The following is a 14,550-nucleotide window of genomic DNA, read 5'->3' as shown; positions in this document are numbered from 1 at the left end:
GGACTGTCCGTAATGGCGAGTGCGTCGCCAACGCTGGCCTGTGTGCCGAGAGATACAATCTCACTGCAGCGGGCCCCTCCGACACAGCACTGACGGCGAACACCGCCAGTAACCAGGACGCGATCCAGGTGTTCTGTCAGGACCTATTTGGCCAAGCGCAGATTCCGGCCGGGCTCGGCCAGCCCGGATCTGCGACGAACGGAACAATGGTCGCCGACTGCGTGACCTGCGTCAGCGAGCTGGCCGGCTGCATGGCCCCGACCATGCCGCTCTTCTACGCAGCCATTCTCCTTGTCGTTCTCACCCTCATTCCGTGCGTGTTCTGCTGCTTTTGCGCAAAATCACCGGATGGAACCACAAAGTACGTATAGAGCTCGCCGGATGGCATCGTCGGAGTGCATACGAAGGAGCCTAGCAGCTATAGCAGTCTGCACAGCAACCAGAAATGTCGACGTGACGAAACATAGTTTGTAGAAAATCACACGTGTCTACTCATGACCCCGCCACGCTTACAGGCTGGCCGCTCAGCATCCATAGCGACTCCTCCCATGACCTTCGTACACACAAAATCTGTCTGGAGATAGCCATGAGTTCGGGAGAAATACCCACGGCATGTTTGTACGGAAATGAGCAAGACTCTCACAGTCAATCACACTTGAAGACTGGAGTTCGTAGCGTGTAAGGACTTGACATCAGCTTGAGTGGGCTGCACCCCCCCCCCCCCCCCCCCCCCTTCCTTCCCCGCACCCCGGTCCCTGCCACCCCTCGCCCCCCGCCCGCTCCTTGCCTAACACACACCCACGGAGAGTGCATGCAACACAGGTTCTATTCACCACGGCGGGGTGACCCCACCCACCCACCCACACCATATCCACGAGATTCACCGCCCTAGGCACCTTAAGGACATCCATCACCTTCCACATCCAATTTTACTCCCCCTCCCCTGCGCCACCGCGGCTTCGCGTCGACGTCGATTCCGTTGAGTTGTACCGTCACAAGCGCACCCCCCAGGCGGCAGTCCTTTGGAGCTCTCCATCCTCTCACTGGCAGTTTTCCTCTCCATCAGCGGTCAGGCAGGCATGCATGGGCCAAGCATGCCAATCATGGTGGATCCTTTCAGCTCCTGGTGCAGGAAGGTGGAGGAGATCCATGTTACGCAGAGACTACCGGCTGTGATCGGGACCGTGCTCGCGTCCAGACCAAGACGACGCTGCCAGTGCTGGTGAGGATACAGTGCAAGGATCCTGCAGACAATGCATTGCCTTGCCTTGCCTTGCACCGGTAGGAGGGATGGATAGCACTGAGGCCGTCCATCTGAAGACTGCTGCAGGTGTCACTGGCAAGGGCTGCTCCTGATCCGCCACGTCGCCATTGCTCGAAGCGCATTGGTTACTCCTCCTTCTGGGGAGCTATGCTATGGCACGCGGCCCTTGGACTTCGCTGCGGAGCCCTTCGCCCAACCGCTCCGCCATAAGGAGCGTGAAAACACGGCCTCCAGCGCCCTGGAGGCTTTGTAGCTCAGCATGAGAAGAGAGATAAACACGACAAAGAGCCCCCGCCGCCATTTTGGCTTTGCGAGGGTGCTCATGCTCAGGGCAGCTGCGTCGAGGCGCTCCACCTCCTCCTCCTCAAGGCGCCAGTCGAGAGCGCCCACGCTGTCACGGGCCTGCGCCAGGCTCCGGCACCCCACGAGGGGCACAGCCCCATGGCAGATGGTCCAGTTGAGGCACACCTGAGCCATGCTCTTGCCGTGGCGCTCCGCCAGGCGCTGCACCTCCTGGCGAAGGGGCTGCACGTCGGCCAGGGAGATGCCAGCCATCTTGGCAACCCGGATCGTGTCAAACTTCTCCTGGGTGAGGTCTCGGGTGAGCAGGCCCTGTCCAATGGGCGAGTAGGCAATGATGGTGACCCCGAGCTCCCTGCACACTGCCTCCGTCTCCCGGAGAGCAGGGCTTCCGTAGCACAGCAGGTTGAACATGATTTGGTTACAGGCAATGGTCTGCCCGTGGCGCTTAGCCTCAGCGCATGCCCGTTTCACCTGAGGCCAACAGCGGGGGGACCAACAGCCCTCCCCTCAGTAATGCACCCCCTGCCCTTCAGTCACTCACTCATAATCCCTATCGGCACATGCCGCAGCGATTGTGTGCCTAGGCTACGGAAGGGAGGAGTCATTCGAAACTTGGGAGTCACCATTGAGCCAAGAAAGGAAAAGCGATACGATCCAAAGGGGTTTGTGGGGGAGCACAAGAGGTGATGGGGTGGGCACGGAGGGGACAGAAAACCGGAGAGCGAGGCACAGTGCGGGGCAGGAGGGGGAGAGCAGAGGGCAGGCTGTGAGCGGTGATCGAACAGGCACCAGAGGACAACGCAGGTAGGGGCGAGGAGAGGAGAGGAGACGAGACGAGACGACATGACAAGTCTCGACACGCTATGACACGGCGCAAGAGCGGAGGAGCGGGAAGGACAGGAGAATACAATCTGTGTGTGTGTGTGTGTGTGTGTGTGTGAGAGAGAGAGAGAGAGAGAGAGAGAGAGAATCACGCAGGAGAGACACATGCCCTTCCACATATGACTCATGTGTGAGCGCATTTTTAACGTGGTGTGAAAAGAATGAATGCAGAGTGCTTGTTTGTATCCTACCTGCTCAGCATTGCAATTGGAGAGCCCCAGGGCCTTGGCATGGCCTTTGTTGGCCTCACGGGCGGCAGCTGCTACCCAGTGTTCAAGAGGCATGGGGTGCACCGGAGTGTGGATGAAGTATATGTCGCTGGCTTGCAGTCCCAGGCGAGCGTTGGAGGCAGCCAGGGCACGGTGTAGACTCCATTTGGTCCACCGGGCGAGCTGCGGGAGGAACTTTGTTCCGATGATAGGCGGGTGGAGGTTGGCGCCAGCGTCCGTAGCGTCCTGTCGCTCCTGCGCCATGAGGTCGCCGAGGCGCTCCTCGCTGGTCCCTCCCCCGTAGCCTTCAGCGGTGTCGAAGAATTGCACCCCATGCTTGTACCGTAGCTCCTGGTAGATCTGCCCACACCGAGGAGCAAAAAGTGGGTGCAAGTGGAATCCCCTCCCACCACAGATCCCAGCTTTTGATGACAACACCGCTGCGGAGCTATTGATGGGAGGTAGATGCCCGGGCATCTGTATGGACGGCTAAGATGGCAGCAGAGGGATATTCCTATAATGCGGCAGAGCTTGACGGAGATTAAGCTGGAGGGCAAGACAGCCCTAACCGGTTAGGGCTGAGTGGGAGGCGTGGGGCGCAGGGCAGAGAAGTGGTAGAGAGGTCGGCAATACGGGCGAGCGCGGGAACGAGCGGAGGGGCGGGCCGGAGGAGCAAGACCAGCGCTGGGGAGAGGTGGGGGGGCGGCAGTTTGGGGATGTAACAATGAACAAGCACAGCGAATGGAGCCAGGCACGTGCCTCCCTGCAGGCGTGTTCCGAAAGGTTTCCCCCCCGGTTCAGCTTGCCGTCGAGCCAGGTCCGCCCCCACTGCATGGTCCCGATTCCGATCGGTCGCGACAGCGTGATCCCGCCACCCTCTGGCGAGCCGCCAAGGGTCACCGCCGGTGTTGCGAAAACTCCACTAGCGCTGCCGCTCGGTTTGCGATGCCAAAGCGCAGCATGCCGGCGGTTTCCACGGTTGTCCCTAGCTTCCAGCGGCAGTTCAGCGTGCAACGCCGGCGTTGTCATGGCCGGACACCGTACTGGTGTTGATGACTCCGGTTCCTCGGTGCGCCGTTTCTCCCGTCCGTACGTCCTTCAACACTCTCGGACGTCTATCTCCCTGTTTGTCTGCCCCGTGGTGCCGTCGCCTAGGAGAAGTGCAGTTCACGGAAACCCCGTCGTGGGAGCTGAAAGCTGGCCTCGCCGCGTGATATACAATGCAAACCCACCGGCCACCCAAACGCGTCTGGACTCCGACAGGCGACAGCCCCGCCCGAGCTGGTGGCTGGCATCACAGCAGCAGCATGCAGGCGGTGCAGCAGATCATAGGCCGCAGGTGTTGTACCCTCTGTCTAGAGCTAGGGTATCCTACCCTCGCATGTCGATCAGGGTCATGGACAGCACAAGCACGAATACGGGGGTTACCTACCGCGCGCGGACCACGTCGACGCTTCGACACCTGTACAGCTGTGGACTGTTCGGAGACACCATCGGTTGTTAGCAGTGCGTCGGCAAATCACCGCAGCATGCCGCGGGACGATGACAGCACACCCAACCAGCACCGCGTCGCCTATCAGGTCAGCATGCCGCAGGACCCCGACAGCCCCACTGCAGCGATCCGCGTACCACAAAGTGTGCTGAGGAGTGGGAAACCGTAACCCATCACCTCAATTCCTCTTTTTTTTGGAGGTGGCGACTAAACTACATGTGCCCGCCCCCAATTAACACATCAATGCGACCTGGAATGCTGAATGGAGAGAGAGAGAGAGAGAGAGAGAGAGAGAGAGAGAGAGAGAGAGAGAGAGCAGTACATATCCTGCATGTGATCCGATGGTTTGCTTTCGTGCAGAGTGCTCTTGCAGTGCTGGAAGAGGAGAGTACTTGCCCCTATACTTAGCCGGCAAGACAGTGGTGCCAAAATCCCAACTGCTGTGTCACAGGCCAGAGTGCGAGGTATAGCAACTATGGCACCAAAGATTTGTGGCAATATTTTTGAAGGTTTTGTTCGCACTATCTGGCAGTATAGGCCTGGAAGTGGGTGTTTGTATTCACACCTTTGGGGGCCATTCACGATCGATGGCTTTGCTCAAGATAGATTGAATGTAACCGGTTCGTTTGACAGAGGAGTATAAGTAAATGGCGAGGGACAACCCAACACACAGGAAGTTTGAAAGCAAAAGCACGAACCCTGACGCGATACCGAGCTGTTCGCAGCACAGTGCAATGTCTTCTGCCCGTGCAGTCGACGTCAAGACCGTGTCAAGATCGTGTGCGGTCGTCGAGTGTTACGCGGCTTACTCGGCCTTCCATGAGTAGTCGTGCTACGTCGGTGAGGGAAAGTTAGGCAGTGCCGACATGTCGGGACGGTGTGTCGCAAGGATCGCTCAATCGACCAACGCCTTACGTCGTGCTGCACCGGTAGCCACGGTAGCTGGGCCTGTACTGGGCAGCCACTTTCCGGGCAAGTAAAACTTATCGGCTGCTCCTTCACCGTACATGCCATGGCCACATGTCAAGATACTTTGCTTTGAGGAACGAGCGACGCTGGGCGCTCAGAGATAACTCAGAGCATCGGCAGACATACATACAGGATCCGTGTTTACATGGGGCAATTACGGGATCAAACACTATTATGTTGTGGTAAATCGGCTTGTGGTTGCCTATATTCACAGTATTGCGTCAGCTAGCAGCGCATCCCTGCCCATCCGACCGCGTCTTACTCGGGCAGAGGTATAACATCCAGAGCTGCAGGAGGGTATGTGTGAGCGTATATACTGTCGGGACACAGTAACAGGGAGTATCAAAACTTGGACAGACAGGTAGCTTATGCGAGTGCGAACTGCTGACCTCTGCAGGTGGCTTCTGGACCACGCTTCAGGTGGGAACAGGGCTGGGCCTGGGGTCATCACTCATCACCGCCTACGGAGCCATATCTTTGAGGGTCACCGCCTAAAGGTAAGCGGCCATGGCAGCTGCCAGCAGGCTCATAAGGGCCACAGCGAGGCCACGAAAATCCGAAGCCGCGCGGCAGGCGCCGGAGCTGCTCTGGAGGGACACCCTGGTCGTAAAGTCGGGGGAGGTCTCGGTGGCTCCATTGCGGACGGGCTCGTAGTACTCGTAGACCTCCACAGTGGTCGGCTTGAGGTTCTCCACCACCACCTCCCGGTCCATCTCGACCTCGAGCTCGCACGGGGCGTCGCCCACCTTGAGGCTGTCGATGTAGACCGAGATCTCGTCGTTGGCGTAGTCGACGCGCTTGACGGCACCGTTGCACGAGTACTTGGACTCCTTGAGCTGCTTGAGGCTGGACTCGCGGGGCACCATGCCGCTGAAGAGCTGGATGGCTCCGATGACCATGCCCTCCCCTGAGCCTTGGACCCGCTCGATGTCAACCTTCTGCAGCAGGGAGGAGGAGCCCTCCTTCCTGCCCACTGAACTCCGCACCTGTTGGCAAAGCACCGGCAGTGCAATTTCCGTCAACACCGCCCAGGTTGAAAGGCATGCGAAGGATTACCCAGGCAAAAGCCACACACAGGGGCTCATGATTGGCAGAGCGATCCCCCCCCCCCCCCCCCCCAAAAAAGTAAGTTTCAAGCAATGGCTGAATCCTACCAGGAAAGTTGGTTCGCTTGGCATGGCCCTGGTGTGCCACACTGTGCCCACAGTCATGATGGCCTTTCCAGAGCCCTCGACCGTGACGTCGACCTCCTGCCCAACCGGCAGCTCCAGCACCTGCAGAACGTCGTAGTTGCCTGCGTTGAGCGTCAGCGTCTTCTCGACAGACTCAGCCTTGAGACGCCGGCGGCTTGCTGAGGCGGGCTGAGTGTAGCGCACGGTGACAGTCATGTCGGGCGGGCTTGCGCTTGACAGCGCCCCATAGGCAGACAGACCCTCGAGGGCAACGGTCGTGTCCTGCAGGCAGCCAGACGACTCCGGTTAGTGAATGTCTGTGGTCAGACAGAGGGCCACAGCCGCCTTTGGCTCGCAGACAGATTCTGGGAGGAAAGACCAACACGAAAAGGGGGGGGGGGGGGGGCAAGGCAAGCCATACCTGTGTAGAGCGCCATCCTCCTGTGGGCGACCTCTCGGAGAGAAGCCACTTGGCCACAGGGAAGCCATCTGCCAGAGCGTCCTCGCCGAGGGCAGTGATCATCGTCGACATGGCGTAGCCAGTCATCTCCACCTCAGGGCCGCCGGCATGGGCCACGTAGCAGCTGCTGCAGCGCTCGCCCACGGCCTTGTCGTCGTCAGAGGACGGCTGCTCCTTGGGAGCCCAGTGGGTCATGGTGCCCTCCGTCACCGCGATGGCCTGCATGTCATCCAATGCCGCGGCGGCAGCGGCGGCCAGGCCCGGCGGCACGGGCAAGCCCTGGGACTCCTGGGCAGCCGCCATGGTGAGGGTGTGTGCGACGAGGACCTTGGCATAGTTGGTGTCATGTGCGGCATCCATGAGGTATTGCAGAGCGGCGCTGAGGCCGCCCTCGGCATCTGCGGGGAGGAGGCCGGCCTTGTGGGCTTCCAGGAGTGCGCCGGTGACAAAGGCAGTCAAAGACACCGAGGCCTTGTCGTCTGTCACGCCACCGACCATCTCTGAGTGGATGACGCGGCCCTTGGGCTGGAACTGCCCAGACTCGGACTGGGCGGTGTTGACCAGCCACTTGGCGGCAGTGTGGGCAATGGACTGATCCACTTCGACAAGCTGCGCTCCGTGGGCCTGGGAGAACACCTGCGGCCGACAGAAGCAGCAAGAGTTTCAGGGGTGAGGAACGCAAAATTGGTCACGCCGTACCATAGGGTGGCGTAGCAGGGGGGCCAAGAAGCAGCCCTCCTCCCCCCCCCCTCCCCCCCCCCCCACACACACGCTTAGGACGGCATGCGAGGGATTTTCCCCGGACCTTGAGGACAAAGGCTGTCAGCCAGGTTGAGCCGCTGTCGTCGCTGGTGCCAAAGGCGCTGAAGCTTCCGTCTGGATGCTTGTATTGCAACTCACGGGAATAGCCGACCTGCGGCAGGCACCAGGGCGGGCAGTCAGGAACAGCCTCGGCCCATCCACGGCCGCAGAAGGGATTGAGGCCGGGACGCGTTGTCGGTGCATCGGCGGCAGACAAACGTAGTATGCAGGGGTGGGTGTGAACCTGGATGTATTCGAGAGCCTTCTGGCGGAGCTCGGGGCGGGACTCCTGCCTGGCGTTGAGGTATCGCATGACGTAGACGGTGGGCGCCATCAACAGCATGTTCTGCTCGCCGCAGCCCATAGGGAGCTGGACGAGGGAGCCCAGGCCAGAGATGCTGGGCCCGAGCAGCTCTCCGGCCAGAGTGAGGGTAGCGTACTCTGAGCCCTCCACAAGGTTCAACACGTCACCCACCTGCAGAGGGCGAGAATTCAGGACGGGGCGGCCGGAATGATCGGTCAGATGGAAGCAGGAGGTGACGGTGGGGATGTGTGCGGCGGCGAAGCAAATGAAGCTTACCTCAACGGGGACGGTCTCCTGCTGAGAGCTGCCCTCAGGGGGTTCCAGCATCACGTTGAGGGACGACTGCTGGCGAAGCCCCTCGGGGACGACCTTGAGAGTGCGCACCACGGCGTCGCCCTCGCCAGACCTGGTGCCGCCCTGCAGCTTCAGCTTGGCGGTGCCAAGCTCGGGGAACTCGAGGTTGACCTTGAAGGAGGCGGCGCCGTTGGCCTCCACGCGCAGCTGTTGCCTCTGCAGCGCTGCGGGGATATCCACTGGCATGGCGCCGTCGGGGACGCTCAGCACAAGCTGCACGTCCTGGGCTTCGGGCTGGTAGTTGAAGACAGAGGCCACGACCTCGAGGGTCTCCCCGCGCACCACCTTGTAGGGGAGCTTGAGGTCCACGAAGAGGGGCTTGAAGACGCGCACCTCTGTAGGCTCTCCGGCCGGGCTGAGGCCCAGTCCAGCCGAGGAGCTGACAGAGAAGCCAGAGAGGTCCCAGGTGGTGATCGAGTCTGGGGCAGGGCTGACAAAGGAGAACTCCCCGGTGCCTGAGTTCACGGTGGCGCTGCGCCAGATCCAAGTCTCGGGGAACTTCGTGCGGACCTGTCAGGGCACCAGGCACAGCGGATGAGGTGCCTGCTTCCAACAATACTTTGTCGGATTGAACTGTACAGGACCTTGATGGAAGCCAGGCTGCAGCTTTTTCGAGTTGGGATTCGGCAGCAGGGCCATAGCCGCAGGCGCCGAGATTATTATGGCATTGGCAATGGGACGGTACCTTCACAGGGGACTGATCAGCTGGAAGAGGAGCAGCCGAAGGCGCGGCAGAGTTCTTGAACCTCACATTGGCTGCGTCAGCGACGCCGCCCATCGCAGCCTCTGCAACGGGCATCGCAGCCTGCAGCAGCCGGGCAGCACACAGCAAGGTCAGCACCGCGACGGCATCCCACTGCCCGCCCCCCTCCTCTCCCCCTGTCGTAGGTGGGGAGCGGTGCATCTCATGCTTGGGAGGACAGCGCTGCAGGGACGACGCACCATTGCAAATGGCATCATGTCGCCTCGGCCCCAGTAGCGGTAGCACGTGGGCCCAGAGGAGCGGTCTCCTGACGGACGGTCCTGCTTGTCTTGCATGAACAGGCAGATGTCGGGGTGCCCGGCAGGCGCAGCAATCCTCAGGCCGGCAGCGTCAAGGGCGCGCCATGCCGCGCACGGAATAGGGCCAGGTGGAGGCAGTGGGCGGCCGCCCATCCCGGCCTGCACAAAGAAGACGAGGAGGGCGTCGGGCAACGGGAACGGGAAGCAGTCAGCGCCGGATGGGGGATGGATTGATGTACGGCCGACGCACGGTGACTCAATCCACCACGGAAAGTCGAGCAACGGCTGTCGGTCTGAGCTGTCAATATCAGCAACGCAACGCCACCAGGCGGTCACACACGATGTGCAAAATCAATCTTCAGCTTCTCCAAAGGAAGGGACACAGTGCGAGCAGTCCGGTGCAATATCTGTGGAAAGGGGATGTCATGGTGGGCTTTTACCTGCGCCTTGAAGGCCTGCAGCAGGCGGGCGGAAGTGATGCGAGTGTCCTCCTCGCTGAGGTACGACACCGCGCGGTCCACGCCGCCGACAAATACCACAGATGAGGGCTCCGCCTCGAGGGACACCAGCACCTCTTCGCCCGGCTCATAGTAGTCACTGCATGGCGTCCAAACCCGGGTCAAAAATGCGACGTTGAAAACACAGAGAAACAGCGGCGGGCTTTGTCGAGCAGTGAAGGACGGAAGGCCCCGCAGAGGCAAGGGGGGGGGGGGGGGGGGGTCACCGGCCGGAAGGAGTTGAGGGCTTGGCGCCAATGTTGACAGGGCGAGATGACAGCAGCTTCACGTCATCAGGGGTGTCGAGCGTCACCACAGTCTCGCCGGCCGCAAGGGTCCCGTCGTCGCCGGCAAACGACACCACAACATGGGCCTCTGGGATCATCTCCTTGCTCTTGGGCACCACAAACTCACCCACGGTGCTGCCGGTCTGGCTGTCGAAGGCCACAGACGCCCACTGCACCTCGGCAGAGGTCACCAAGACGTCGTCGGCCGTGACGATGTACAGCACGGGCCTGACCAAGGGGAAAAGGCGAGCGGCACGAGCAAAATGTTTTCTCAGCAGAGGGGCCAAGAAATCTCACGAACGACCGTGGAGGGCTGGAAACTGTGACCGTGTCCAGGCCAGAAACGGTGCGACAGGCAGACAGGCAGGCAAGCGCGAGGCGCGGCGGTGACACGAGCATATGCTGCGTCTCCTTTCATGCCAGGGCGGAAGACTTCACGGGCTGCTGGCAGGACTTGAGGTTCACCTGTCAGTGATGTCACCGGTGGCTGTGACAGTGAAGGCCATGTCGGTGGCGGAGTCGCGCGGGCTGTCCTCGGAACGCTCGACCGAGACGTAGGTGGCGGTGGGAGGGAACGCAGGCTCGATGCAGTCATAGCCCCACAGGCGGTTGTTGTCCGGCTTGCCGTCATCATTGAGCTTCCGCAGCGTGGGGCTGATCGTGCTCCAGCAGCAGGCGTTGGTCTGGTCCCAGTCGAACTCAGAGCCGGCTGCGGCGGCTGCCTCCTGCATGAGGCCATCACAGACCGATGCAGGTCAGTCACTAGGGATGTCTAGTACGAGGACTGAGGAGGCGTGGGAGGGGGCGAGGGCTAAGTGAACCCCTAAAATCATCAGTTCCAAGAGGAGGCACTGCTGTTGCTCAGAGACGGAGGTGGAACGATGCCAGGGCGGCCGTGGGTACACAGAGAAAACACAGAGCGAGGGAGGCCAGGTGGGAACGCTCGGGGGATGATGGAGGTAGGGCTGGGTGTACCAGGCAGCAGGCCGGCTGCGGAGGCATTAGGATCCTGGCTGTGGCCTTGCCGTCGACCGTCGAGACGTTGGCCGTCACGATGCGGCCGGGCTTCTCAAAGTTGCCGCCGGGAGGCTGCCAGTCACGTGGCACGTAAGTCTCGAACTCGATTGTGATCTGCGATCATGTTGGGCAGCAGCTGCAGTGAGCCACAAGACAGCCGCTGTAGCACCGGCTGGCAGCGAATCAATCCGAGCTTTCGAGACGCTGACAAACAGACGCACGCACTCAACAGATATAGGCATGGGCATAACCGGACAGGTGTGATTCCCAGCCCAGCCTCACCAGATAGTCGCCGTCGACGGGCTTGCCATCGCTCATCTCGCTGGTCACCTCGAAGTCTGCGTGGAGGCCGGGGTAGAAGACTTCTGGCCCCTCCAGGTTCACAGAGAGGTAGGGGTCGCCCTGCAGCTGAACGGTCGACGTCGAGCTTGCCTCCTCGCCTGCGGGCATTGCCACGTTCTGGCGTTAGTGACACACGAAGAGCCGACGGGGTGCGGAGCCGACGGCTTGAGACAGGCTTCAGCACGTTAGGACGAAGAGACTGCGGCCGGGGAGGAAAGCAGACGGCTAACAGCGTGCAGCGACAGGACGAGCCTGGGGGTAGGGCGGCAGGGGGAGGCATCCCCACACGCACCGGTGGCAGTCTCTGTCACGGAGACCTCAAGGCTCACCGAGCCCCAGGTTGAGAGAGAGCCCTGCTTGATGGGCAGCTCAAACGTGAAGGTGCCGTCGCTCATGTCGGCTTCTTTGATCTCTGTCACCAGCGGCTGGCAGTCCCTCGGCACAGTCGTCTTGATGGGCGCCCGCGGTGCATCCTCTTCGCCTGCAGCACGGGCTGAGCAGGCGGACGCGGCCTCAGTGATCAATCTCGTGGGCAAGGGCATGGGAGAACAGGGCAGGGGGCGCGATGGGAGGGGGCACTCTACCATCGAAATCCTTCCGGGCGCAGTGCCACGGAAGCGTGCGCTTGAGGGCCAGGTTGACGGTGCCGTCCACTCCCTTGCCGTAGGAGTATATCGCGCTGACCTTTCCGGAGAGCGCACCCGACGATGGGGAGATGTACTCTTGGTCGATGTCGAGAGTCACCTGGAGGAACCGCAAAGTCAGAGGGTGCTGTTTCTGAGCATGCAGGTGCCCTTCACCCTTGGCCGGCCGCCGATGGAAGACTGTGCTCCCGCGGGTTCTTCGGGCGTGAGCGAAAGGCAACGCAGTCGAGATGGACGGGGATGCGGCAGGCGCTCAAAGCAGGCCGGCGTGAGGACAAGAGGGGGGAGGCCGTTCTGGCAGCGTCTCCACCGAGCCGGACAGCGCACATCTATACGGGCGGGCGGACAGGTAAACAGACGGACGGCTCACAGGTCGGCGTACGGACAGACACAGGCAGACGGACATGCGAGTGGTCGGATGGACAGATAGCCAAGCCGGCGGAGGGTGGACGAGCAGATGGAGTTGACGCTTGACGGAAAGATCTTGGCAGACGGATCGACGGACACGCGTTGAGGGGAGCCATCGTGAAGGGGCTGGGCCTCCGTTGGGGAAGTGGGACCTATAGGAGGTTACCTCGAACTTGGGGAGCACGTACTCGTCCACGTTGACAGTCAGCTCAGCGGCCATGTCATCCCCGTCGGCGGTGACGACGTAGTCTCCGAGCGGCGCACGAGTGTCAAGCTGCAGGACGCCCTCAAACACGCCGCTTGTCTCCGTCTCAGTGGCCTCCACCGCCAGCACCTGCGGCAACACGTCATGCCTCAGCATGCTGCCTGTCAGGTCGGCGCTGTCTGCCTGTCATGACGGCGGGAGAGGAAAAAACCACGCTGGAAGGAGACAGCTTAGACTGCGGGACTCCCGAATGCTGTGGTCAGGGAGGCTTGCCTTGTCACCGTCGGGGTTCTTCAGCACGAGGCGCACGCTCTCCTGTCCGGTGCACGGCTTGAGGGAGGGGAGGAGGCAGATGGAGCGGACGAGGATTCTGGAGCCCGGCTTGTACACTGCAGTACGAGAGCGAGCATTGTACGTCAGAGAAGGCTCAGGGTGGAATGCAGATCGGTGGCGAGTGTGGTGCGACGCACTCGGAGGGCTGAGCAGCGGGTCGGTACCTGGCTTGTCAGTCTCTACCATCATGATAGGCTTCACCTCCTTCACCTCTGCCTGCTGAGAGAGCAGAACTTCGTTTGAGCCCGCCTCCGAGACAGTGAGCTCCATAGGTGCCCGGCTGCTGGTCGACCGGCACCTGGAGCTCGAGCTTGAGGGTCTGGGCGTTGGATGCGGCTGCAGAGGAGGGAGAGAGGGGGCGGGGGGGGGGGGGGGGGGGGGGAGGGCGGAGGTATTAGCCATGATGTGGGAGCAGTGGGGCACGAGGGGCGGGGAGGGGAGGGGGCAGGCATGCTGTCTTAAGGTTGCCTGAGGCCGCTGAATTTTGCTGCTCACCTGCTGCTGTGGCAGTCACTGCAGGAGGGCATCCCGCGTCTCCACAGGCGTCCGTCATGGTAAGACTGCGCAATGTGCGGCACCGACAACAGGCAGAGAGCATAAAGGATCGGGCCACCGGTAAGCACAGAGTGGGAGGCAGGACTGTGCAGCCGAGGGCAAAGGAGGCAGCCGGGTGGGGAGGAGAGGTTGGCAAGAATGAGAAGGGGGTGGATACCGAAGGAGAAATTAACTGTACTCTCTCTCTCTCTCTCTCTCTCTCTCTCTCTCTCATACCAACTTAGCCGCGTGTATGTTTGTTTGAGAGATGGACAGATGGATAGAGTGCGCGTGTGAGAGTTCGGGTGAGAGGGGCGGGTACCAACCTGGCCTGGTACGAGGTGCCAGCCTCGGGGCTAAGGACCAGCACGGCCCCCGGGGTTCCCGGCCGGAAGGCTGTCGGCGCCACCACGGAGGGTACCGTGACAGCCCCAGAGGTGGCCGCATGGAGCAGCACGAGAGTGCAGAGCAACGCCCGAGGTTTCGGCCGCGACCCAAACATCTCAAGAAGCTTGGTGCGACCGGTCAATGACTGGAAATATTTCCCCGCTCGTTCTTTCCAAAGATTTTATTTTTCTACTCGTACAGTACGAGGCCAAGGCGCCCTCGACCTCCTCAGTCGATGGTCTAATAAGCGGCGCGCTGTCGACCACAGTTCACCTGCCGACCTGGGGAAATCGTAATCAGCAAACAACTCTCTCAGAATCCCGACACTCCATGGCGCTGGTCGGCGGCCACCGACGGCAGGTACGGAAAACTTAGGCGTTAGGCTGGATAACCGGCTTGCAGGGAAGCTAGTGTGAAGGTCTCGACGACCTGGAAGTAGTCTTTTCCCAACAAAATGCCTACCGATACGTGCAATGGAAATAACAGACTCGCTCGGCCAACTCTTACACTCGATATCTCTCGGCTGCGGCTCGCCAGTCGCCTGCTTGTTGCGCTGCTGATTGCCTGAACGCGGTATAAAGCCTGCGCACTCCCAGTGAGGAGTTGTCCGCGCTCCTGTCGACTGGCGAGTCTGTTACTTTGGCGGACAACCAGCTAGGCCGGCAGATGTTGAGCAAGTGGTCA

At 61.1% G+C, this 14,550-nt stretch overlaps 3 protein-coding genes across 3 annotated transcripts; all 3 read right to left on the bottom strand.

Annotated features, from left to right (window-relative positions):
* Positions 1-1,282: 1,282 nt before the first annotated feature.
* LOC142357787 (uncharacterized) lies at positions 1,283-3,687 on the bottom strand. The gene is made up of 3 exons (XM_075409317.1): positions 3,418-3,687; positions 2,641-3,018; positions 1,283-2,038 (listed from the first exon to the last, which is right to left on the bottom strand). The coding sequence occupies exons 1-3, from the start codon at positions 3,685-3,687 to the stop codon at positions 1,415-1,417; spliced, it is 1,272 nt and encodes a 423-aa protein (XP_075265432.1). The 3' UTR covers positions 1,283-1,414.
* Positions 3,688-5,272: 1,585 nt separating this feature from the next.
* Positions 5,273-7,898, bottom strand: LOC142357785 (alpha-1-inhibitor 3-like). Its single transcript, XM_075409315.1, has 5 exons — positions 7,797-7,898; positions 7,557-7,664; positions 6,713-7,387; positions 6,274-6,573; positions 5,273-6,105 (listed from the first exon to the last, which is right to left on the bottom strand). Exons 1-5 carry the CDS (start codon positions 7,893-7,895, stop codon positions 5,611-5,613), a joined length of 1,677 nt encoding a protein of 558 aa, XP_075265430.1. The 5' UTR covers positions 7,896-7,898; the 3' UTR covers positions 5,273-5,610.
* A 113-nt stretch (positions 7,899-8,011) lies between these two features.
* LOC142357786 (uncharacterized) lies at positions 8,012-11,463 on the bottom strand. Its single transcript, XM_075409316.1, has 8 exons — positions 11,296-11,463; positions 10,972-11,127; positions 10,462-10,721; positions 9,937-10,224; positions 9,653-9,809; positions 8,896-9,135; positions 8,155-8,720; positions 8,012-8,027 (listed from the first exon to the last, which is right to left on the bottom strand). The coding sequence occupies exons 1-8, from the start codon at positions 11,461-11,463 to the stop codon at positions 8,012-8,014; spliced, it is 1,851 nt and encodes a 616-aa protein (XP_075265431.1).
* Between the last annotated feature and the right edge of the window lie 3,087 nt (positions 11,464-14,550).

The sequence above is a fragment of the Convolutriloba macropyga genome, unplaced genomic scaffold, assembly GCF_964194025.1.
Source record: "Convolutriloba macropyga unplaced genomic scaffold, txConMacr16.3 SCAFFOLD_5573, whole genome shotgun sequence".
Taxonomy (NCBI): Eukaryota; Metazoa; Xenacoelomorpha; order Acoela; family Convolutidae; genus Convolutriloba; species Convolutriloba macropyga.
The sequence above is the reverse complement of the archived record's forward strand: the minus strand, read 5'-3'. Positions and strand labels throughout refer to the sequence as shown.